At 40.5% G+C, this 23224-nt stretch overlaps 2 protein-coding genes across 10 annotated transcripts in view; one reads left to right on the top strand and one right to left on the bottom strand.

The window, feature by feature from the left end:
- LOC132977667 (nuclear receptor coactivator 3-like) overlaps positions 1-4153 on the bottom strand; it is a 29511-nt gene extending 25358 nt beyond the window's left edge. Inside the window, exon 1 of the mRNA XM_061042425.1 lies at positions 4029-4153. The gene's annotated coding sequence lies outside the window, so the exon portion shown is untranslated. The remainder of the gene's footprint in view (positions 1-4028) is intronic.
- A 2322-nt stretch (positions 4154-6475) lies between these two features.
- zmynd8 (zinc finger, MYND-type containing 8) lies at positions 6476-22758 on the top strand. 9 transcript variants are annotated; one of them, XM_061042414.1, is made up of 22 exons: positions 8610-8717; positions 9016-9120; positions 12918-12985; positions 13226-13371; positions 15691-15912; positions 16087-16200; positions 16618-16683; positions 16889-16981; positions 17067-17154; positions 17383-17438; positions 17562-17639; positions 17724-17839; positions 17923-18422; positions 18514-18648; positions 18829-18984; positions 19171-19698; positions 19828-20349; positions 20550-20746; positions 21294-21374; positions 21482-21560; positions 21668-21907; positions 22081-22758. In XM_061042414.1, the coding sequence occupies exons 2-22, from the start codon at positions 9056-9058 to the stop codon at positions 22254-22256; spliced, it is 3726 nt and encodes a 1241-aa protein (XP_060898397.1). In that variant the 5' UTR covers positions 8610-8717; positions 9016-9055; the 3' UTR covers positions 22257-22758. The 9 variants fall into 9 exon arrangements, with proteins under 9 accessions (XP_060898402.1, XP_060898398.1, XP_060898403.1 ...); XM_061042419.1 differs by lacking the exons at positions 8610-8717; positions 9016-9120 and adding an exon at positions 6476-6494; XM_061042415.1 differs by lacking the exon at positions 9016-9120 and having other exon boundaries at positions 8582-8717.
- Positions 22759-23224: the final 466 nt, after the last annotated feature.

Genomic DNA, 23224 nt, shown 5'->3' with positions numbered 1-23224 from the left:
TTTTTCTAAGAAGTTGAAAAGTTCATCCATGACAGCGTGTCTCTTTACCAGCCTCACTTTTTTCATCTCTTTACGTTGTATAACAGACAGAGGGAGCATCTGGTAGCAGTTATCTCACAAACCAAACTTTTTTTTTCACCCTTGCTGTCTCTCCCCCACCGCATTTTTTTTTTTAATGAAAAGAGGGCCCTAAACAAAACACAAACAAGGTCTCGCTAACATTTTACAATGGTAACAAAACTAGGCCAAGGAGCTACCCTCCCACTGGCTTGTTCAGGTGAACCCGGTTTACGAGCATTCTTCAGCTGGGGGAGCGAAAGTTAAAGGGGGAGTTGAAGTTAAAGAGGAAGGGCAAGGGGGATGGGGGACAAAGCTCTTGGCACCCCCTTCCCTAATAAACTCTTGCCTTCAACCAATCAACGAAGACTACAGAGAGAGAGTTCCAAATCCTTGCTGGTTATAAACTGGAATTGGGTGCAATGATTGCTTCAGGCTGCCTGTTTGGCCCTGTAGAAGTGTGCATGGCTCACATATGGCACTGCAGCTAGCCTCACACTTGAGGTATTACCTCAGAGTTGAGGAAGAGGGGACTGAGGGGACGAATGAGATGTGACTTCAAATAGAGTCAGGGTGCAAACTGCACCGCTTGACTTGGGACTCAGCTGTCTGGCTTCCTCTGAAAAGTGAATAAAAATCTGGTTTCAGAAACCCTCACCTCACAGTTTCACTCTCACTTATTTGGGCGAAGTAGTTGTAAATATTTTAGCAGTGGAAACACGACTGTCTTGTTGAGCAGTGTTCTATATTTAGCTCCACTGACGTAGGTACACAAAGCAAACCTACCTGTTGAGTCCTACCCAACACACCAGAGTGTGAATGTGCACCTCAAGATGTACAAATACAGATCACAGTCGCTGCATGAGTGACCTTGAGTTGTGAGGGCTCAATGGGATGTTTTACACGGCTTGAGCTAACCACGGGAAACTTTTGTGTTCTTAAACTTTGGGTTGTAAAACAGCCACCAACAACAAGTCAGAGACAAGTCGAAATAGTGAAGAGCAAAGCACCACAGAATCATGTAGAACTGCTGAAAGCTAACTTGACATGAAAACAGATCGAGGAACATCATAAATTAAATTAAAACTCATAAAAAGGGCACTTTTTAGTTGAATTACAAATACTAGGTCAAATTCCAGCGGTAGCGTCTGGGGTGTCTTCTTGACTAATACTTCTTTTACTGCTGCCTAACTTTAAGATATGAAGCCCATGGAGTCATATTTCAATTAGTGGAAACAATAAGGCTTTCCTTTCAGCTCTTTATGTCAACAGGAGTCCTCTCAGAGCCACTGCTCACCCACACAGCTATTAATCTTGAATAGAACCAAAAGCACATGAGCAATTGGCAGTTACTTGAAATTAAACTTGTTACGTCTGTCTCCCAGTTTCTCTTGACGCAACCAGAGTGACAAAACATTTAAAGAATGTCATGTATTCAGATATCAGTGATGAAAAAATGCAGCTCGACAAAGACTGATTACAGAACCTAATCAAACGTGTTTCTGACCCGCCACAGCAGCAAGCTCCACTTCTTACTGCTTTCCTACCACATACCAATCTAATCATAGCAACAACAAAAAATCCAAATAAGAATGAGAAACCTATTTAAAAATCTAAGTTGTATAACATTTGAAAGGTTATTCTTTCGTTTTTCAGTGAGAATTGTGAATTTGGGTTCATCCAAATGATATACAATGTAATTGGAATTTACTGTGCACCGCTACAATAATGCATTTTTATGGTGTAGAATTTGGAAAATATGAAAATGAGGAACATGACTTACAAAATCCAAAATTAACCAAGCTCACTGTCATACAATATGTCCCTGAACTATACAATCATCCAAGTGTTGTGTATTATTATAAGTCTTATTTGTGTTTCATGCTACAAAGAGTTTGACAAACTATCTCAGTTTTACATCTTGTTAGGACCGACTGGGTGTAAATATATTCTACATCCAAAGTTAATTCCACAAGTGTCACCTTGATATCTGGTACGCCAATACATGTAAAAGTTCCATTATCAATCAGACTATCTGATGTAACCACACGATGTGCCACCACACAGAGACTTCTCCCAGTCCCATGAGAAAAAGTGATAAGTTAATGAATTATTGAGAGCACAGGGGCCAGCAGACAAAGAGCGAAAGCCATGCATCCCAGTCACTCTTCACCCCATCTGCAGTCAAAGAATCCCCCCAAAGATTGATTCATTGTTAACGCAGCCTGACACCCTGTGTGAGGGAGAAAGAAAGAGGTAGATAAAGGGAAAGAGAATGGGGGACAGGGGGCTCCATTTGCCAAGAATATGAGCAGAAGCACTTCATTGGACAGGTTCCCACAGTGGTCACTCTACCACTTACAAAAATACCACATATGTGGACTTGAGTAATGGCATTCCATCAGACTCAAAATAAAGACAAGTTCACTCATCTGACTGCTGCTGACAGAAGCATGGCTCTCACTTCTTCATTGCCACCTACAAACAGTTTTAATGCCCATATGTTTGAAATATTGCAGCCTATTTAATGAATAGTATGCATTAAATGATATAAGTGGGGATATCCCCACCTCTGCATTATCATAAATAATACCTTCAAATTTCAGACACTCACGTGGAAAAAAGCATTCAGCTGTAAATCCCTGAAAGTATCGGTAGGGTTTGCCCCAGGCAACGTGAGCGACAGGCAGCACACCTAAACCTCAAAGGTTTCAGTGGAATGACTAACTTACATTCTCATTGTCATGAGCACGTTCTCCAGGAATGTCCTCTTACAACCTTACAAACTAAGTGCTGAGCATTCACCTTTTTTGAGCACGGAGAAAGTCAGCATGGACTTTACCTTAACCCCGAGAGTGTTCTTCCTCCTCTGCACTGAAACATCAATCTCCCTCTTTCTGTCTCTCTCGCACATACATTAGCTAAATATGATGGATCAGCTATGAAATGTATCATTATGCCACTCATAACAATCACGGATAGGTGATTTCACCACAGTGAAACAAAGAAATAACAGATGCTGTTGTTTCTCCAGAGCGGCCAGTTCAAGTTTAGCATTCAGCACTGGGGGACAGTGATGTCCTCATGACCTGCAGCCAGTTAACATCATAAAATTTACTACAGCAAAGACAGGGAGACACCTTCTCTGAAAGTGCTTTTTCAATTACACCAAGAACCACGAATTCAATTATTGTGTTGCTATTTGTTATGTTATTGCAATCCGTGTGGCAAATTAAAGGCAAGAAAACACTCCACAAACAAAACTTGGGACTGCCCTCATTTCCAGTGTGTCTTAGATCAATTCCATCCATGGTGGAGACTAAACCACAATCATCCAGAAATAATCAAATTCATTTTGATGTTGTCCAACAACACAACGGCTCAGGTGTAATTCAGGTTAGCTGTAAATACATAAAAAATCCTGCAGTCCCAGTGGCACCTAAACTGCACACAAGTCAGAGCGCCTAGTAAAAAAAAAATTAAAAAAAAGATTTCCAATGCTATTTAGTTGAATTGTGGGAAATTAACACAGCCTATCGGTGCTTCAAAGTTGAAGTTAAGCGTTTTAACACACAAACGAGTTCCCCCGTAGTGCCGAGTATAAAGTGCTATGCTATCGCACACAAGCGAACCAGAGAGCCCGTATCTCATAAACTTTGCAGCCAGCGGTTAACGGGAACACCACCAAGCACTAATACCGATAGGAACTGCACATCACCAAGCCAAGCTTCGTGTTATCGTCACCTCGTTAGCAGTTTTTGATTCAGTAAAATCGTAAACCATCCCATTACAAACAGACAGTGGTAATGTGGGTTCATTGTATCACGGTAGCTTAAACCCACAGCTTGATCGGAAGCGGAGCAACACCGACTGCTTCTGTGCCAAATTTGCGCCTTTAAATACACAGTAGCATTAGTTCAAAACTTAGGTAGACCTGTGTGAAAACATTAAATCAACAGCAGAAAACTCACCGGCTCCGTCGCTTTCATTGAGTAATACAGTTTCTTTTACACCTCTACAAACTCTCCGCCATCTTCGTCAGGACCGTGTTTGTTTAAATGCGAAACACTCCCCGAGCGGAGGGAGCCAGCTTGGAGCAGAGCGAAATGACTTCTGGGTTATGTAGTTGCTTTCGTTGGCCAGCCGCATCAAACTGTTTAACACGTTCTGCGAATGGACTACACGTACACCAATACCCATAGGTGATATGAGCAGCAGTCACTGATATTATTAGGGTAGAGATTTAAAAATGTATTTATAGGCTGGCAGAAAATCAGCTTTATGCAGGTTACTTATCATGCCCATAGAGTAGCATATTACATTAATATAGGCTATCATTAGGCTACATAAAATACTATTTAATATTGGCTATAGCCTATATAAATATAAAACAAAGAATATAAGGTTTGGGTACTTATACATTTTAAAAGTGGCAAGTCCTAAAGAATCACCATTCATAAATGTTTGTTTTTTCCAAAAACATGTCTACTGGTAGCCTATTTAAATTGGTTGAGGAAAATTGACAAAATGAATCGTGATTTGTAACGTGGCTTGGTTTAAGCAACACTTCAATGGAATTGCCAATTTTAAAACCAGAGTTTAGATTGTTAAACATTTCAATCTATAGTTTGCATTGTATCAGAGGAGTGACTGGGGCTCAAAGACATGTTAAGCTATGCAGCCTGATACCTCAAATAGGCTATGTGACCAGTGTCAGATATGTCAATGTGAAGCACCTGAGTGACCACAAAGGATGGAGGAAAATGAACAGCTGTTTGTTGTTTACATCAGGTATTAGCTTTGAATGCTTTCAACCAAGGAGGGATTGAGAGCAAAGATGGAGGGAGAGCAGCAGGTTCAGAGTTCCTAACCTGGTCCTTCTTGTAAGGACATTTTTCTCTCTACAATAAGCAATAAAAGGTCCAGATTGAAAAAAAAAAGGTACCGAAGGGTGTGTAAATATTAGCAGTTTTGTTTTTTTTTTGCTGCAGGGCAGTGAAGTCCATTACGAAATGGCAGCATTTGTTATACTATATCAAAGTTTTACCCCAAAGCATTTGTTGACAAGATAAAGACTGGTTGCAAGTGTTAAACATGGAGAATGGATAATAATAAACTCTTTACAATATTTCACACTATTTTTGTAAAGCAAATATTACACAATGCTCTGTATGCAGATATTGTTCGAGTAGCCTAATGTTCATGTTTCATGACAAGATTTACGTCTTAAAAACTGTGTGCATTTATGTTGTGTTTTTGGTCTGTTTGTGTGTCTGCCTGAGTGACAGAGCCTCAATTACATTCCATGGAGACCCAAAAAGGGGCCCGGTGGCCCTCTGTTTGTGCCCCTTCCCCCACAAAACATGACAAACTGACCTCCCCCCTCAGCGAGTGCGAGACACTTTATCCCCTCCCCCCTCTCTGCTCTGTCTCTCTACTTTGAAAGGACAGGAGATAACAGTTTGAAAAGACAGGAGATAGCCCAATAATCATTAATGTATTCAGATTGCTTTACCTGCAAACAGCTAACAGCATGCCATACTCTGTTCCTCTCCCATTCCCATCCCCCAAATTGTCAATGCTATGCAAATGTGTTAGAGGACAAAAACATCTTGCATAACATCTTATTTAACCATTTGGAACTGTGTAAATTCAATAGCCTAATATTTGGTGAAAGCTCAGGAATCAAAACGTTCAATAAGTCGCTGGCAAATTTGCATTGCGTTTCAAACAGGAAAAGCTGGCAGCTGTTAATTAATATGAAAATAATACAAGTAACCCTTTGTCTTCACTACTGTCATTCCTCATATCAATAACATCTATCTAATATCAGTTAAACAAATGTACACTTGATGAATTTCGGGCGTTGTTTTTCTTCAGAAAACAAGATTATTCCCATTAGGATTATCATTTAGCCTAGTGTGACAACGGAAAAAGGAAAAATGAGACACTTTTATGTTAGAACCATTAATTGACTTCTAAAGGATAATCTGTTTCAGCAAAGTTATATGCACAAAAAAACAGAAAAAAAAATACATTTGCATACACTATCGGCCCATGTCTAATTCTAAAATGCATAAAATATAAATGATTCATTGCACGCAAATTAAGTTGTATCTATGCTCAATCGCTCTTAAAGTTACCAGTTAAAAAGAAGAGATGTGAGTTAACAATGGGATTTTAGAACCACAAAAAAACAACGTGAGAACACGAAAGATCTTTCTGATATGACATTTACACCATCTGTATTCAAGGCCTTCAATGTAAGACTGGAGAATTGGGGACTATTTCTGGCCTGAGCAGCGCACATCTACCTCGAGCGCCATCTGGTGGCTTGCAGGGCTCTTTACCAGTCTGCAGACTATTCTCGCTCCCACTCCCCCCAGTATGCTCCCAGGTCACTAGCGGTCATTGCCTGCACGTCTGGACGCCAAATGGTAGGCCACTGTGAAACTGACAAAAAAAATCAGAATAAACTGCGAATAATATGCTATATGAATATTATTTTGAGTTGGGGTCGACGACTGGGTAAGAAAATACAGATAAAACATCTGGGGAAAGGAGAAGCAAAGTATTTTTCAAAAGTAGTTAGCTACCTGAGGCTAATTAGTTATCTTTAGTTAGCTAAATTTAGACTAAACTAACTCGTATCAAAACCGACATAATTGTGCAAATTTTGAACTAACATGGCAGGAGAGACCCTCACAATTTCACAAGATAGTCCTAGTTTGAAAGTAGGTTGCCAAATTGCAATTTATTTTGTTTCTAGTAGACTAAACACAAATATGAGTTTGGACATGCGGCTCTAATACTATCCCTTTATTTGACGTCATGTGGTATTCCTACTTTGTTGATAAAACAAGAGTCTGTTTCATTTGCCAGTTCAACAACAATTTAATAGCAGTATAACAATATAAAACCCAGCAAATCTATTGTATCTTTCCTCCCCCCAAAAAAGACCCTATAAATGATACCTTAACATGCCTTGATTTGTGGTAGATTCATTAACCATATAGTTGACACAAAGAGGGTGTGTGTACAAACATGGTCTTGGACACATGATTAAGGTAGACTTTTCAATGCCAACTTGCTACATTATCATTCACCTTATATAATATACTATTTTTAAAAGACGTATTTGAATTAAATTGAATGTTTTGACATGTCTACCTGTAGAAGGAGAGGGTACCGTGAAGTGAACAGAGCAGGCAGCTGTTCCTCAGAAGCCAAAACATAAAAATTACTCCAGGCAGAGTACAATTAGATTTGTCGTTTGAAAACACATGTGAAACTTAAACTAGTTCCAACATTAACATCTGACCTACATAGAAGCTACCATATGCTTCTAGCCTTAGAGAGTAAGACAAAATCAAGGTACAGTTAAGGTAAAGTTCAAACCGGAAGACAGAGGCCACACAACACAATCATTATCAGACACAAGGAAGAGTACAGACAAGGAAGGGTCAGTCATTTCCATCTGACATTGCTTGAATTGCAGTGTTCTGGTTTAAAATTTTGTTGAGTAATCAATATATTTTTGGTCCATCAGAGTTTTATGTCTTTTGTACTCATTGCTTTTATATATTTTGTGTGTGAAGGGTACGCACACAATGCATACAAATGCAACGTAACTACAAGCCACAAGTTATTTATACAACCCTGTTAATATAGAAATAAATAATTCCAAATGATAAATATTTTTTCTATTGTAGCCATTTTTTAAACAGACTTAATTATTAAATCTATTAATCTATTACAAATCAGAGACCTAAACTGTGGTAACATAGTATCACCATTGTTAGTATAAGCTGACATGACTTGTCAAAATAAGAGAAAAGCTACTAATATCAGAATATGGTATTTCTGCTTTTAGGGGGTACCATACTTTGTTGTAGGTTGTTGATTATCTTGTGTTCATTTTGTTGTAATATGCTCTGAGGTTGAATGAGGAAACAGAAACGGAAAGTCATTGTCTCTTAAACAGTAAAGTCTTTGCCCATCTGGAACCATGTTGTAACATGGGATCAAACCAGTTCATCGGTCAGTATCAGGCTGAATCACAAACTTCTGGTACATTACAGCACTACAGTCTGCATAATAGCATTGTCATTGAGTTCAGTTCAGTCGTGCAGTTTAGCTATTGCTTTTGTTTATATAGCAGCCATTTCTATTTCTCCCATGATGGTTGGTTTATCTTGAGGGTGGGAACATGTGACACAGATTCCTCCTTTAGAATACAGTGACAGGCCTGTTCTTTATGTACATATCTGCTTACAACTCTTCACAGTGAGACCAATGTCCAACCTTATGGCAAGTTACTAAAACGAAATAGCTGAATGTAGCCCTCTCTGTAGGTGAAAGGAAAGCTAGTTTTTGGTTTTGGGCCTAGCTCTTCTTGCTCTGAGTACAGCGTTTCAGCTTGCCTGTGCTAAACAAAAGACAAGCAGCCAGGAAATGCACTAGCCAATCAGCAGCAGCCTTACATTTTGCCTGCGTGCTTGGCCAGTCTCAGAGTGCCTTATATCCACCAGAGCAGAGAGTCGGACAGCTTGGAGAGCCGTGGCTGTGCTCTGAGCAGGGTGAGGGCTGACAGGGCTGTCCTCCATGTTTTAATAAGCATTGACATATCACACAGAGTTTTTAGCCATGCATCCACAGAGGTAAGCCTTATTTTCATTCTTTCACATGTACTACTCTGTTGATAAGGCACCAGCCACTGTGTGATCTGTGTCTGAGTAATAATATAGGTTTGTCAGATAGTCTGGGGGAGGGGGAAGACAGTTTGTTACCCCACAGCATATGAGTGGAGCCTTTAAGGAAAGCATAGCATGGTACAGTGCAACAGATTGAGGAGACCAAAGGTCAAGTGTAAGGTCATTGTATATTCCTAGTATTCTTCTGACTGAGTTAACCTGTTTTCTTTTGTCAAGATCAAAAAGGACTGTGTTTTTGTGGCAGGCTCAGGCCTATGCTGTCAAGAGTGCAGGCCTGGTGAGGGATGCAGGAAGGATGGGAGAGCCAGGGAACAGTGCAGAGTGGAGTCCCCAGAGGAATTAACAGATGGTAAACTGACAGCACAGCAAGTTTAATTTAGGCCTCAAACTGGCAAGAGCAAGGCAGCAGGGCACTGTTGTTAATTGTTTGCCAGACTAACATGGCAGTGAAAAACCGACTGTTAAGAGTCTGGTTGCCTGATTTTTCTGCACTTCACACAGAAACCTGTGTACCTCACCACAATGCCCTTTTTTACTTGGTGAATAAAAGACCAGGCTTTTACCTAGCCTTATCCTGTAAGCTTTCCACCAGGATCTTTTGAAATGCCAATTATCTTCGGACTTAATATGCCATGGCAGCTTATTTATCACAGGGTTGGGGGAATTGCCTTATGTTGATGGTGTACACTGCCTCCCAGTGTTGTTCTCTGCTTCTGAGTGTCAGCCATTTTAGAAAGCTTCCCCTTTCTGTCCCTCTGCTCCAAGCACACTGAGTATTTGTATGTAAGAGAGAGGGAAAGGAGAAGGGAAGGACTTCCTCTGAAAAGGCTCTGCATAAAACCACATCTCCTCCTGAGTTGCTTGAAAACCTGTTTGAAGTGGATCAGGTTAGATTCAATTCTGTTTTTATTCAATGATGTTGGTGTTGCTATTCTTTTCTGTATAAATGAATCAGATACAATAGATACATTTGATTCAGTGATGTGTCTATTTCCATTGTTTCTGTCAGCATTGAGCTTTGAATTTTAAACATATGATGTAATCCAGGTGAAGTATACAGTAGAGTTGATGTATTTTGTCATTTTTAGACCATACTGCTGACAAAGGTGCTTTTTACATATTAGCAGGGGCTCTATGGCCTGGTTGAAATGGTGAACATAATATTGCTTGACCAGGGCTCAGGACCAGTCTGCATCCACAGAAACAGCAAATCAACCCCCCCCCCCCCCCCCCCCCCCCCCCCCCCCCCCCCCCCGTGTTTCGTGAATAGTGCCTAGTAATTCGTTTAATCCCTTCATTCCACAATGGTGCGAGGATTGGTGCAGGCAAACTTAATCCTGCATTTCACAGATGCACACAACATATTTAGTTTGACCCTTTCTTTGAAGTATCCACATCCCACATTTGACCTTCCCAGACATACATGATATAGAGTTGGCTTTGACATTTCAGCCAGGGTGTGTTTCTTTTTGTATGATTGTTTATTTACCCATGTGTTTGCATGATTAGTTTGTACTACTTGTTTGAAATGTATACTGATTAAATTAACTGCATGCCTTTGAAAAATCAACTCCAAACAGACGGAAGATGGAAAACGTATAGCTTGGCTAACCATGTTTTTAGTTTTCAGACTGCTGTTGCTAAATGTCTGATCTCATGGCGGAAATTGATCATGCACAGGTTTTAGCAAAGGAGGCATTGGAAAGATAGAGGGAGGGGGTTATAGCTTCTTTGCTGTCCAAGAGGCCTGTGACATTTTCTCCACTGTCTTTGTGTCCATTATTAAGGCCCATGCTGCACATCAACATGCTGAGCCAGATAATAAGCTGCATGTGGTCCTTTACGACAGATTCGACTGGTGCTGTGTGTGTGTGTGCTCTGGCGCACAGTGGTCAGGAGAGAAGGAGAGAGAGAGAGAGAGAAAGAGAGAGGGAGTTCAAAATGGATGCCATACGCACACACTAGCTGAGAGCAGAGCGAGAAAGAGAATGTGATCCTCTCCCTGTCAAGCCTGTAGAGCTGTATCCTAAATGTTTGAGAGAAACCTACAGCCAGTATATGTCTGCATGGGTTTAAATGGAAAGAGGACTTTGGTTTTCAGGGTTTTTTTTAGCGACAGTGAGGAGCAGTCCTCTCTGCATTGCAGCACTGTGTCTGAGGAGAGCGGGGAGAAGAGAGCCTGTGTGGCACACCGAGCTGAGCACCCAATCAGGCACCTCCGTGTGGTGCTCAAGCCAATCGGCAGGCTGCAGCTGAGGTTAAAGATTGACAATTGCAGGAGAGAGCAGCAGGGAGAGAAGGCCTTCTGGGAAACCTGGACCCATCTTTTCCCTCATTCCCCAACGCCCTCAATAATTGAAAAGATTAAAGAATAGGCTGAAGAATCTGTATGTGAGAAAGGAGAAAGGTATGCTGTTGATTTCCTACATTGAAGCATGGATGTTACGGCAGTGATGGGTGTGGGAAGGGTTGTATCAGGAGGTTACAATAGTCTGTATTATGTGCTCTGTGTTTGTGATTTAAAAATGTTTTTGTCAGGATGGGCAGCATTGATTTTCCTCCTTGTACATGTTCTATTTGTCTTTTGCTGCTGTATTTCCTGTCCTTGGACAGGATAGGATGTCGATTGTGCAGATTGTCTGAGGATGTCCAGACAGGTTAGGTGTGGAGGCCAGCACAGCCATTTCACTGCACTCCTGTCTGTCTCTGCAGATGTGCTGTGGTCCTCTCATTTCATTATTCTTTAGTGATAGAGGAAGAGGAGGAGGGGTGGGGGTGGGATGGTTTACATGAATATTGAGATGCAGGCAGTATGTTTTGTTCTCAGTGTGTGCCTGTGTATTATTTACACATGACATGAAATGGGGCCATTCTCTAACTGTGATATATAAGAACAAAACTGAAGCCATCTGAGCTGAGAGGCTGATGCATCTGCTGTGGCGTCAGAGATAATGTCAACAATAATAGGATCGACAACAGGGTGCCTGCAAACCAAGGTGAATCAGGTTGTTGTGATACTGAGATAAACCTGTTGGGCAGATTTTGAATTAATGGTGGTTCATGGTGGCATATGGCTTGCATTTCAAGAATTGTTTCTCAGCAAAGCTGGGGCTGTGATTATACAATCTCTTATGATATGCTGCCTGTTGTTTGGTCACTTGATCAGTGAATGGTTGTTTAAAAAAAACACGAGAGTCTATTGTATGCAGTTCACTTGTGGATGTCTGAAGGTCAACACACTTCAGATTCTACAGTTCATTGTTTTCATCCTTCCCTTTCATAAACCTGTTGTCTGGGGAGAAAGGTGCTAACATAATTGGATGACTGCACTACACAGGTGTCTTTGTACCAGCATTGGTTGATTTTTGTTTTTGAATGACTTCAGAACAATTTTGCCATTTAAAAGTTGTGTGTCAGAGCTGCCACGATGAGTCTCCTTAAGTGTTAATGTGAAGTTTGGATGATATTATTTATGTGTTATCGAGTCGTAAGTTTAGAGCTCTTCATTGGAAGTTAAAGTCTAGATAGTGCCCATATGACAGAAAGAGAAACAACACATGCAGTGTAGTTCTACATTGGTTTAGACATTACATTAGGTGTTCAGATGTGACATGTGACATTTAGAAGAAAAACAAATGCTGTTTTTGTCAGAGGCACGGTGCTGCTGGACTCAGGACATCCTAGTGCTTTTCTAGTATTTCACAAACCCAGAAAGAAAGAAACTTTTAAATGATTGGGTCTTGGAAGCTTGACTTTACACAGAAACAATTTTAACTATATTTGCAACTATATAACCAAAGAAATCAAATCTTAACCTGATCCTCAGATTTGAGAGTTTATCTTTACTAGAAGAAATGTTTTGAAGATGGGTTTTAAAATAGATTTTACAGATGAAATATGAAGCACACTTACTTACTTACTTAGAGTTGTAAATGTGTTAGCAACACAGGCCTTTTATTATCCCAAATATCTGCACTGTAATGGGTTGAGGGGAGTAGACCACTGTGATGCAAAGAAGCCCCACCTGTAGAGTACCTCAGAAAAGAGTGCTGTTGAAGAGTAGTCAAAAATGTCTATAATGTTGATGCATAAATAGAAGATATAAAAAGTCTATAAAACCTTTAATGATGCCCGACTCTTCATCAGTGTGGCAGAGGACGAAGGACAATTTGAGACTAAAACAGAAGAAATGGAGATCTCAACACGGTCCAAAGGTAACGATAAATGTTTGTTTTCTACAGGCATTTTATGTCATTTAGGCAAGGAGGTGAAAGTTGATTTTGTGTTTGTTTTAATGGGTTATATTTGTGTATACTTTGTCATGTTTACTAGCCTCAACTGACTGTGTCAATGGAGGAAATGGAGTCTTTATCAGTATCAATTCCTGATTTAAAGAGACAGTCACTTTGTCCTTCTTGGCTTGTGTAATCCTTGACCTTTGTCTGCCATTTCAGACACAGGGTCAACAGAGAGGATGACCCATAAACGTAAGATACCGAGTCCTTCTCACTCATCCAATGGCCACTCCTCTGCTGAAACCTCCCCCTGCCCAGTGAAAAAGAAGAAGAAACCAGGTGCTCTTGGCAACAGCAAAGACCAGGTATCAATCACCCCAAAACAAAGTACACATCTGATTTTAATATTTTAATCAACCTACATTTTAAAAGGACAAATCACCTAAAACACAAAAAAAACACTTGCCTAATACTCCCAGTAAAACCAGGATCTACAGCTCTACTTAGGAATGGATGAGTCTCAATCTTGCGATGTCTCAGTAATCTTGGAGGAAATGGTTTAACATTTAGGCCAAACATCCATTTGTTCTCAAAGATGATCTGATCTCAAATTGGTGCTGAAAGTTATAGTCAAAGGTGACTGTAACCTCATGTCCTTCCTGTTTGCACCAACATGTTTCAGGAACACCTGGAGGGAGTCTCCTTCTTTTTTGCACAAGCTTCCATAATGAAGGGATTTCACCAAGTGTGACACAGTTTCAGACACATTTCTTACATGATAGATTGTTGAAATGATTTCCTCTTTTGACCCAAATGTTAAAATGGTAACTTGGTAATGTCTGGGAAAATGATTTCCATCCTGTAAATATCAATGCAATGTCTCAAGAATTCCTGAAGGAATTGCCCTCCATCATTTATTATTTATGGATTATTTCATGTATTCTGTCCGGCAGAGAGAATGAGTTATCTAGGATCATTTAGTTGTTCATCTCCCCTCACTAACCTGTTCAGTCACGTGCCATTGCAGTGGTCTGCTCAGATTTAAATGCTCTACAGAAAAAAAGAGAGAAATATTTGAATACCAAGATAAGTTGCTGGCCCCCTGTTTTTACCACAGTAACAATAGCTTTCTTTGGGAAACAATGAGGGAAATGACTTATTTGGCGATGGCACACAATTGCAAGCAAATGCAAAAGCAGACATTTTAGCTTCTCTGTTAATTTGCCTTTATTCCTTTATTCTGGTGTTTTCTGAGCTGAACTTGCCAGTTAAGGGCGTTCATTTTAAACTTCAGTGACCACTGTCTGTTTTTGCCAGAAATGATTGTTGCATGGTGGTGACATAATTTCACTATCTCAAATGGAAACTTCTGATAGCTTATGTAATCAGCGTTTGCTCAAAAAAAATAATGATCTGTTAAAGATAACACGACAGAGAGGTTAGTTAAAGTTTGCTTTCTGCTATAGAGAAAACATGTCAGCCATTGATTTAGTGTCAATATTGAAAGGCCTTTATTTATTTAGCTAGGGTTCATTGAGTATGTAACGCCCTGCTCACTAGAAACTCATAATACTGAACTGTGCAATCCCAAATTTTGCCAGCTGAGCTGTTCCATTAGATCAGATAGAAAACACAGCATAAAGATGTATAAAATATATATAACATGTAAGTCCCTGTAAAATAATGCCTAATGTGCATAGACTTTCATTTTCTGCTAAAATGGGCTTCTTCTGCGCATAACTTTGACCGGTTTGATTCTGGCTTAGGTGATGCAACGTTGTTCAATACTTTATTGTAAGGCTGATCTAGTGCCAGTGGTTCTTGTCATGCTGAGGCTGAGTTTAGGCTTTGTGAGATTATGGCTGTTTAGCATACTGTTAATGTCCAGCTGTTTTTTATGTGTTTGATTTCTGTTCAGATCAGGGCTAAAATATTTGAAAGAAGTGCTGCAATGCATCATGAGCTATCCTGTGATTTCCAATTTTATTCAGTTCCATTGACATCCCATCATTCAAGTTTTTTAGGACCAATATGTGATGCACTATGATAAGTGTATGTCACCACTTTCTAAATGACTTGTTCTAGATTGTCGTCCATTATGTTGACGATTGTTGATATTCTATGTATACGACAAGTATCTTAATCTTAATAAATGTTACTAGCATTGACACCTTTATTGCTTTATACACGAGAGAACTGAGTTCTGATGAAGTGCTATCCATACACTTCTGATTTTAACATTTGCTCTTTGGTTGCCACCTTTTTTAGTACTTTTCTCTGTTGTGTCAGGCAACCATATAATTCATTTAAGCTTTTGTTTTTATGTGCACGCTGTACAGCTTTTGTGCTTAAAGCAGTTCACAAATCCACAGTTGGTTAATGGTTGCTAGGGTCTTACCATGGCATATTACGTCTGTCTTTGTAAATGATTAGTTGCCACTTTATCCAGCCAGCTTTTGCCCATTTCATCCAGGCCACCCACACAATTTACCTTTTTGTACATTGGGGATGACTGTGTTCTTTCAAGTTGTTGATTCATACATTTCTGTGTAACACTAGTCTATCTGGGCAGCCTGTGTTTTGGACTTTTGAAACTGTTATATACGCTTTGTTGATGCTTGTCTGCTTGGCTTTTCTAATCTCTGACCCTCCCAAACATTGTGTTTCTTTTGCCCACATTCCAGTCAGAACTAAGACATGGTCCCTTTTACTATGTGAAGCAGCCAGCACTCACATCAGACCCTGTTGATGTTGTACCGCAGGACGGCAGGAATGACTTCTACTGCTGGTTGTGCCACCGCGAGGGCCAGGTGCTCTGCTGTGAGCTCTGCCCCAGGGTGTACCACGCCAAGTGCCTCAAACTACCAGCCGAGCCCGAGGGCGACTGGTTCTGTCCGGAGTGTGAGGTACTCACCCAGGAATGTGTAAAGTGTACAGGTGTTAAAACCAGAGTAAAAAAAAAGATTGTCATTTGTTTTTAATTACTGAGGACTTCTCAGTAAGTTTGTTGCGAGTCCTGAATCTGTGCAGTAATAGAATGAGAACGATGTTTCAGCTTTGTTCCTCTTAATGTTTTTCAGAAAATAACAGTCGCTGAGTGTATAGAGACACAAAGCAAAGCCATGATGATGCTAACTATAGAGCAGCTGTCTTACCTTCTTAAGTTTGCCCTTCAGAAGATGAAGCAGCCGGGTGTAAGTATTCTGGGTTCTTTGTCTTTACAAGGATTACATACTGTAAAACTGGTTGTGTTGTGTTGGCTCAGTCTAATTAAAGATGTGTATCGTCTAATTCTTTTCACTTGGATATTGGCATGTGCTTCTTGTTTGGGCCAATTATAATTTTTAGAACACTATTGCAACCTAAAGACAAGCTTTATCGTGGTCACCATAATCCCATCAGTTGTGCCAGATGTTGAGATCTGCGCCCTGATATTCTACCTGCCCAATATTAGTCCAGCATGATTTATAATTGATCTGCATGTGCAAGTGATTTCTAATAACAGAACTAACAAGCATTGTTCTATAATGGGCCTATCATGGCTGGAAACCATGAAGGTAAATATGCTGGCTGGTGGTAAGGATACAGCTGCCCCTCTCACTCTCTTTCAGGATCATCCCCGCTTGTCATCTCGCTCCCCCCATGCAGCTTCCACGCAGAGAAAGACTTTTAATTGGGTAATCAATTACACCACTAACAAGACCCCATCATGATTTCTTCTTCCATGTGTTTTCCTCCTTTTGTTTGAAGCGGCTTTTAATGTTTTTAGTAGTAGCATGTCAGTAGCATGTTCGTGTGCGATAGAGGGGGAGGTTGTAGCAATAAGTTTGGCCTGAGAGTTTATCTACCTTCACTTTATTTTCTGTCTTCACAATTACACAGACCGAACCCTTCCAGAAACCTGTATCTCTTGAACAACATCCAGATTACGCAGAGTACATTTTTCACCCTATGGATCTTTGCACGCTAGAGAAGGTAAACCACATTCAAAAAGTATTTTCTTGATAATATGAATTTAAATAAGTTCGTCAGTCAGACATCTTTTCCTTTTACATTATAGAATATTAAAAAGAAAATGTATGGCTGCACAGAGGCCTTCTTGGCGGATGCAAAGTGGATTTTGCACAACTGTATTATATACAATGGAGGTATGTTTTGTTGTGCGGATTAATTTTGGTAACATGGATTCAATGGATAGACTGTGTGTCACTTTCTGATTGTCTAATGTTAGTTACCCTCATGGTGTTTTTTAGTTAAAAATTGCTCATGTTTTCAATTATTAAACAATTACAATGTGTTATTATTAGAATACAGTTTCACTTGGAAAGCTTGTTGCAGTCTAATGCGTGTTTAAAATGTTTGTGTCCTTTTTCCAGGCAATCACAAACTTACAGCAACTGCAAAAGTGATAGTAAAAATCTGTGAACATGAGGTGGGTTTGTGGTTTCAGTCAAAAGCCATTTGAATATACAAACTGAATTCTGAATGTTAATTTATTCAAAGCACTGCATTAACCACTGAAATATACTTTTTTTTTTACCTTCATTTATTGCAGATGAACGAGATTGAAGTGTGTCCTGAGTGTTACCTGTCTGCTTGCCAGAAGAGAGACAACTGGTTCTGTGAGCCTTGTGTAAGCTAGTTGAGTCATTTGTTGATGATTGCTCTAGATTGTGTACCCAATGCAAAGATTGAGTGTTTTACTGTTTGTCTGCAGAGTAATCCACACCCTCTCGTGTGGGCTAAACTGAAAGGATTTCCATTCTGGCCTGCTAAAGCTCTGCGCGATAAGGATGGACAGGTGGATGCACGCTTTTTTGGTCAGCATGACAGGTATCAGCCCTTTTTGCCTTATTTACTCTTGACTTGGAGCAACGTTTCAAGGGTTTCTTATGAAGTGTGTATTTTTCCTGAAGGGCTTGGGTTCCATTAAACAATTGCTACCTCATGTCAAAAGAGATTCCATTTTCTGTGAAGAAGACCAAAAGCATCTTCAACAGCGCCATGCAGGAGATGGAGGTCTATGTGGAAAACATGAGAAAGAAGTTTGGGGTCTTTAACTACGCCTCCTTCAGGACACCCTACACTCCTGACAATAACTTCCAGATGCTGCTGGATCCCTCGAACCCGTCATCAACACCTGTCAAACCTGAGAAACAGGAGAAGATCAAGCTGAGTTTTGATATGACTGCATCGCCGAAGATTGCATTGTCCAGGACCATGTTATCTGGGGTTGGTGTGGGAGGGAGCACCACAGGCAGGCGGCTTCCTCTCAGTGAGATGCCTCGTTCTCCCATGAGCACCAACTCCTCTGCCCACACGGGTTCCGATGGGGAACAGGAGTCAGCAGACAAGTCCCAATCAAAGGCTCCAAACAGCCAGTTCATCACAGGAGAGGAGTCCATGGACTGTGCAGGTACTTTACCAGGTGCATTTAAGTAAAGCAACAATTATATTATGTGTAAAATGGGAGGAGATTTATTTTAACATTAAATATCTCTAAATAGCATCACCTGCCAATCCCAGAGCCGGTCCTGCAGGCAGTTCCTTGGAAAGCCCTAAACCATTTCACTCTCCAGCTCCTGGCATCCTCAAGCAGGAGAAAACACCAGCGACTGGCAGCATTCTGAACCTTAATTTAGGTAAAAAAATAAATGGTATTCAATAGACAACATGCTGACTCAGCTTGAATGTATTGAACAGCTTTCATTCTATGTGTTCAAAGATAGTTCACTGTTGATCATGATCTGCTAGAAATAAAAGTCCTTGTCCTGTGCTACTGGTACTGCTGGTATGATGTATTTTACCTTGTGTTCTTCCAGACAGGAGCAAGGCTGAAATGGACCTGAAGGAGCTAAGTGAAACAGTTCAGCAGAAACAAGAAGCCAAACCAGTCCTCACGTCTCCAAAAAGACAGATCAAGAGCCGTTTCCAGCTGAACTTGGACAAAACGATTGAGAGTTGCAAGGCACAGCTTGGTCAGTAGGGTTTGCATAGAAAATTAGTCATTTGTAAAGTATTTCTATTCTTAATAGTCATCAGGAAAAATAGATGTTATTTTGGTGATGTGGCTTTTTAGAATTATTTCCTGCTAAATTGTGTTCCACTATAGCTGAACATATTGAACAGTGATAGAATATGTCGCCTATTCTCTTGTTTTGCAGGTATAGACGAGATCTCTGTTGATGTGTATAAAGGTGTGGAACAGAGTGAATCAGAAGACTCAGACAAGTCTGACTCCAGCGACAGCGAGTATGCCAGTGATGAGGAACAAAGGACTAAGGATGGTCAGGATACAGAACCCAGTGAAGAAGCACAGAAGGAGCCCACACAAAGTAAAGTCAAAGAACAAAATCCCCTGAGCCAAGATAAGGAGGGTAAGGCCAATTCTCCTACGGCTCCCGAGTCTTCAGCAGAAAACACCTCTGCAACATCACAAGATGCTTCAAATAAAGTGAAAATAGGCAAAGATTCAGAGAAAGACTGCTCAGAGAAGACCAAAGGAGCTCCGACATTATCTGGTCCCAGAGAGAAGGCACAGGTGAAAGAAGATACAAAGCAGCTTTTGGAGGACTCTGACTCAGAGAGAGAGCTGGTTATAGACCTTGGAGAGGATCAGGGAGGCAAGGACAGGAAGAGGAGCAGGAAAAGTAACAACATTGCTAAAGAATCATCTGCAAGTAAACTTGAAGGTGAGTGTTGTGCTTTTCTCTGCTGATCCAACTCAATGATATGTCAGTTTTGAGCACCTAACACATGAGGAAACATCAGCCGCATTTAATAGCGGTTCTGCTAAATAATGAAGTTGCCTTCCCTTGTAGGTAAAGCCCAGACCCCATCAGCAGTCCCTTCTCAAAGCAGTGCAGCTCCCTCCACAGCCTCCAATGCTTCCACACAGTCCCCTATGGCAATCCCTGTCCCTATGGTCTCCTTCACTACTCCTTCTCCTGCCACTGCAAGCCTTACAACCGTGTCCAGTGCCACTGCAAACACCCCCTCCTCCTCCTCCTCGCCTTCAGCCTCCGCAACACCCGCATTGAAGAAACAGCGCCCTCTGCTGCCCAGAGAGACAGTGCCAGTTGTGCAGAGAGCTGTGGTGTGGAATACAACAGCCAAATTTCAGACCTCCTCTCAGAAGTGGCACATGCAGAAGGTGCAGCGTCAGCAACAGAACCAGCAACCGGTGGCAGCCACACAGATGCAGGCATCCTCTCCCAGGCAAGGCCAGGCTCAAGTGCTGACTCAGACACAGGCCGCTGGGAACAGCTCAACAGCCGTATCCTCATCTTCAACACAGCAGTCTTCACAAAGCACACGCTATCAGACCAGACAGGCCGTAAAAGGTAGAAATCATATCAGTAAGCAAGTATAATAATACGCAGTGTGTTGGCCAGTATATGTCCTCATTCCCTTGTGTTATTTTGAATGTTTATGATATCCTGGGTAAATATAGCTAAGGATTAAACCGTTGGAATGCAATTATAATGGTCAATTACGGTCACAACTGTCCCTGTTTTTGATTATATATCTGTTTTAATTCAAGCTGTTCAACAAAAAGACCCCCCGATCAGCACATCCACCTCGGCTGTAACCCTTGTGTCCAGTAGTCCAGCTTCTGTTTCCATGATGGCAGCTTCAAGTTCAGGCACAGCTGCTACATCTACGCCTGTGGCAACAGACCTCTATATTCCCACTGCCTCAGCAGATGTGGCTGCAGACATTGCCAAGTACACAAATAAAGTGAGTACATTCTATATATCAGTGGTCCTAACTGGTCAGGACCCAAAAGTGGGTCACGGAGCCTTTTCAGTGGGTCGCAATTGTGTGCATGGAAAAAAAAGTGTCAAAAAGTCAATTAAGTGTTTTTGCTGCCATCTCTTTGTTCTGCCAGATGTGTTTTGCAACCTGAGGTCCAAACTGCACTATTTGTCATCAAATAAAGCTCATTGGTTGAACATTTTCAGAGTTTTGTTGCGGTTTCTCATTCAGCTGTTGGTGGGTCCTTAAGCTAGACTAGTTGAGAACCACTGCTATATAGTCTTCACTAAATATTAGACTAACTGCTCAGCCTCTGGAAAAGTGAGAACAAGCCCTCAGAGATATTGTTGGGGGAGGATGTACAAATTTCAACTAGACAGCTCTGTAGTTGACATCAGTTCTTGATAGTGTTGAAACAACTTATTTTTGACTGCTTCATTAGATGGGACTCTGAAAATACATGATAAATAACTCAACTAGTGCTTTTGTTGAATGATAATTTCTTTTTTATTGTGGTCCACTGTTTCAGATAATGGATGCAATAAAAGGTACAATGACAGAAATATACAACGACCTTTCTAAGAGCACTTCAGGGAATACAATAGCTGAGGTAAGTTTTCTCTTTCAGCCCTTTAAAAACTCTGTACACATCTTAACTTAAGCTTTGCATGTAGCCAAATACTTACACTAACATGGCTGTTGTTTTTTTTAACTCAGATAAGACGACTAAGAATCGAAATAGAAAAATTGCAATGGCTTCATCAACAAGAGTTGTCCGAAATGAAGCACAATCTTGGTGAGTGTTTAATTGGTAGGAAATAATTCTATCAATGTAGTCCCTGTTCCCCAAACTGTGTAATGAGTTTTACTTCTGTTTATTCATGTTGGTGTTCCTCAATGAAGAGCTGACAATGGCTGAGATGAGGCAAAGTCTGGAGCAAGAGAGAGAGCGGTTGGTGACTGAGGTGAAGAAACAGATGGAGCTAGAGAAGCAGCAAGCAGTGGATGAGACAAAGAAGAAACAGTGGTGTGCTAACTGCAGAAAAGAGGCCATCTTCTACTGCTGCTGGAACACCAGCTACTGTGATTACCCCTGCCAGCAGGCCCACTGGCCTGAACACATGAAGTCCTGCACCCAGTCAGGTAACAGCACGAGATGATGGCACTCACAATAAAGACTATAGTTTTCTAAAGGCCACTCTTATGTCTGTCTGGAAGTCTCCAAATATCTGCCTGTCTGAATAATCAGAAGCTACATTTCTACTCACATTTTCATAATGTGACGTTTCGTTTTTTCACCCTTTTTGTATTTGTAGCCACGGCCCCGCAGCAAGAACCTGAGGCTGAGTCAACAGCTGACCCCCCAAACAAAGGTTTAGGACAGACGAGCAGTGGCTCTAATTCTCTCAGAGACACGCCGGTCTCTGCACCGACTGACAAAGACTGTGACATGGAGAAGAGCACTGACAATGTTGCTGTCACTTTGTCCTAACCAAGCCTAACATACTTGAAAATGTAAATGTTTAGATGTTTTTTTCCACTACAAGGATATGTCTTTGTAAATTGTTTTGTTCAAGAAAGTGTTAAGGGAACTGTTGAAACTCTACTTATTTATATATTTTTCTTAATATGTTTCTTCATATCAGAGTTCACGTATTGCCCCATATTGCAACATTTTAAATGTAAAAACAGACATCACATAGCACTGCAACCACTAGAGGGGGTCGTTTAAAAAAAAAAGGTACAAATCCTTGCAATCTATAAAGAGTTGTCAGCATAACAATCTTAAACGCATGCCTGAGTATCACAAAACATACACGTAGTGAAACAGTTAAACTGCTTAAATACTACTCAACCAGCCCCGCTTTAGATAAAAGGACTGTTGACAGCAATGTCTGTAAATTACTTATTTTGTATTCTATGTTAATTTATTTGTAATTTTAATGTTGCCTGCTGTACTCTACAAAGAAAATAATTACAAACATTTTAAACAAGTTGTTTCTATGGTTACATTGTGATATAATTTGCAATGCAGCAGTCAAGAATCAAAGGGAATAGTTCAGACTTTACGTTTCACAGTTAAAAAGGTTTATCAGAGAACTTGATATCTGAAAACCAAGTTCAGATAAAAACCTTCAGAATGATTAGTTGCAAACAGTGCCTTCTTTTGTGTTTCCTAATACTGATTTCAAACGACTGAAGAAGATGTTACGAGTGTGAAATACAGATATTTAATCAAAATAAGCAAGAAATCATCAGTCCACAACTGCTATCTATTACACCTATAATAAATAGTCATGTTGATATGGAAAAAAAAAACTGAAACAAATATACTTGTACATGTCTAAAATATATTTTATACATTGTGTTTAAATGGTGGGGGAGTTCCCCTTTTGTTCAAGGCTTTTATTTGTAGCTAGCTGAAGAGTGTTTCAGTAGTTTCTGTAGTGTGGGCTGTGT

This window comes from Labrus mixtus, chromosome 7 (assembly GCF_963584025.1).
Source record: "Labrus mixtus chromosome 7, fLabMix1.1, whole genome shotgun sequence".
In the NCBI taxonomy this organism is placed as follows: Eukaryota; Metazoa; Chordata; class Actinopteri; order Labriformes; family Labridae; genus Labrus; species Labrus mixtus.
Note: the sequence above shows the minus strand (reverse complement) of the source record. Positions and strands in the feature narration are given on the sequence as shown.

What these genes read in the sequence shown, in the direction of transcription:
- zmynd8 (XM_061042414.1), top strand. Translation starts at nt 9,056, where the DNA reads ATGCAGGAAGGATGGGAGAGCCAGGGAACAGTGCAGAGTGGAGTCCCC. An exon ending in CCCAGAGGAATTAACAGATG is followed by an intron (nt 9,121 to 12,917) that starts GTAAACTGACAG and finishes ACTCTTCATCAG; the next exon opens with TGTGGCAGAGGACGAAGGAC. An exon ending in TTGGCAACAGCAAAGACCAG is followed by an intron (nt 13,372 to 15,690) that starts GTATCAATCACC and finishes CCCACATTCCAG; the next exon opens with TCAGAACTAAGACATGGTCC.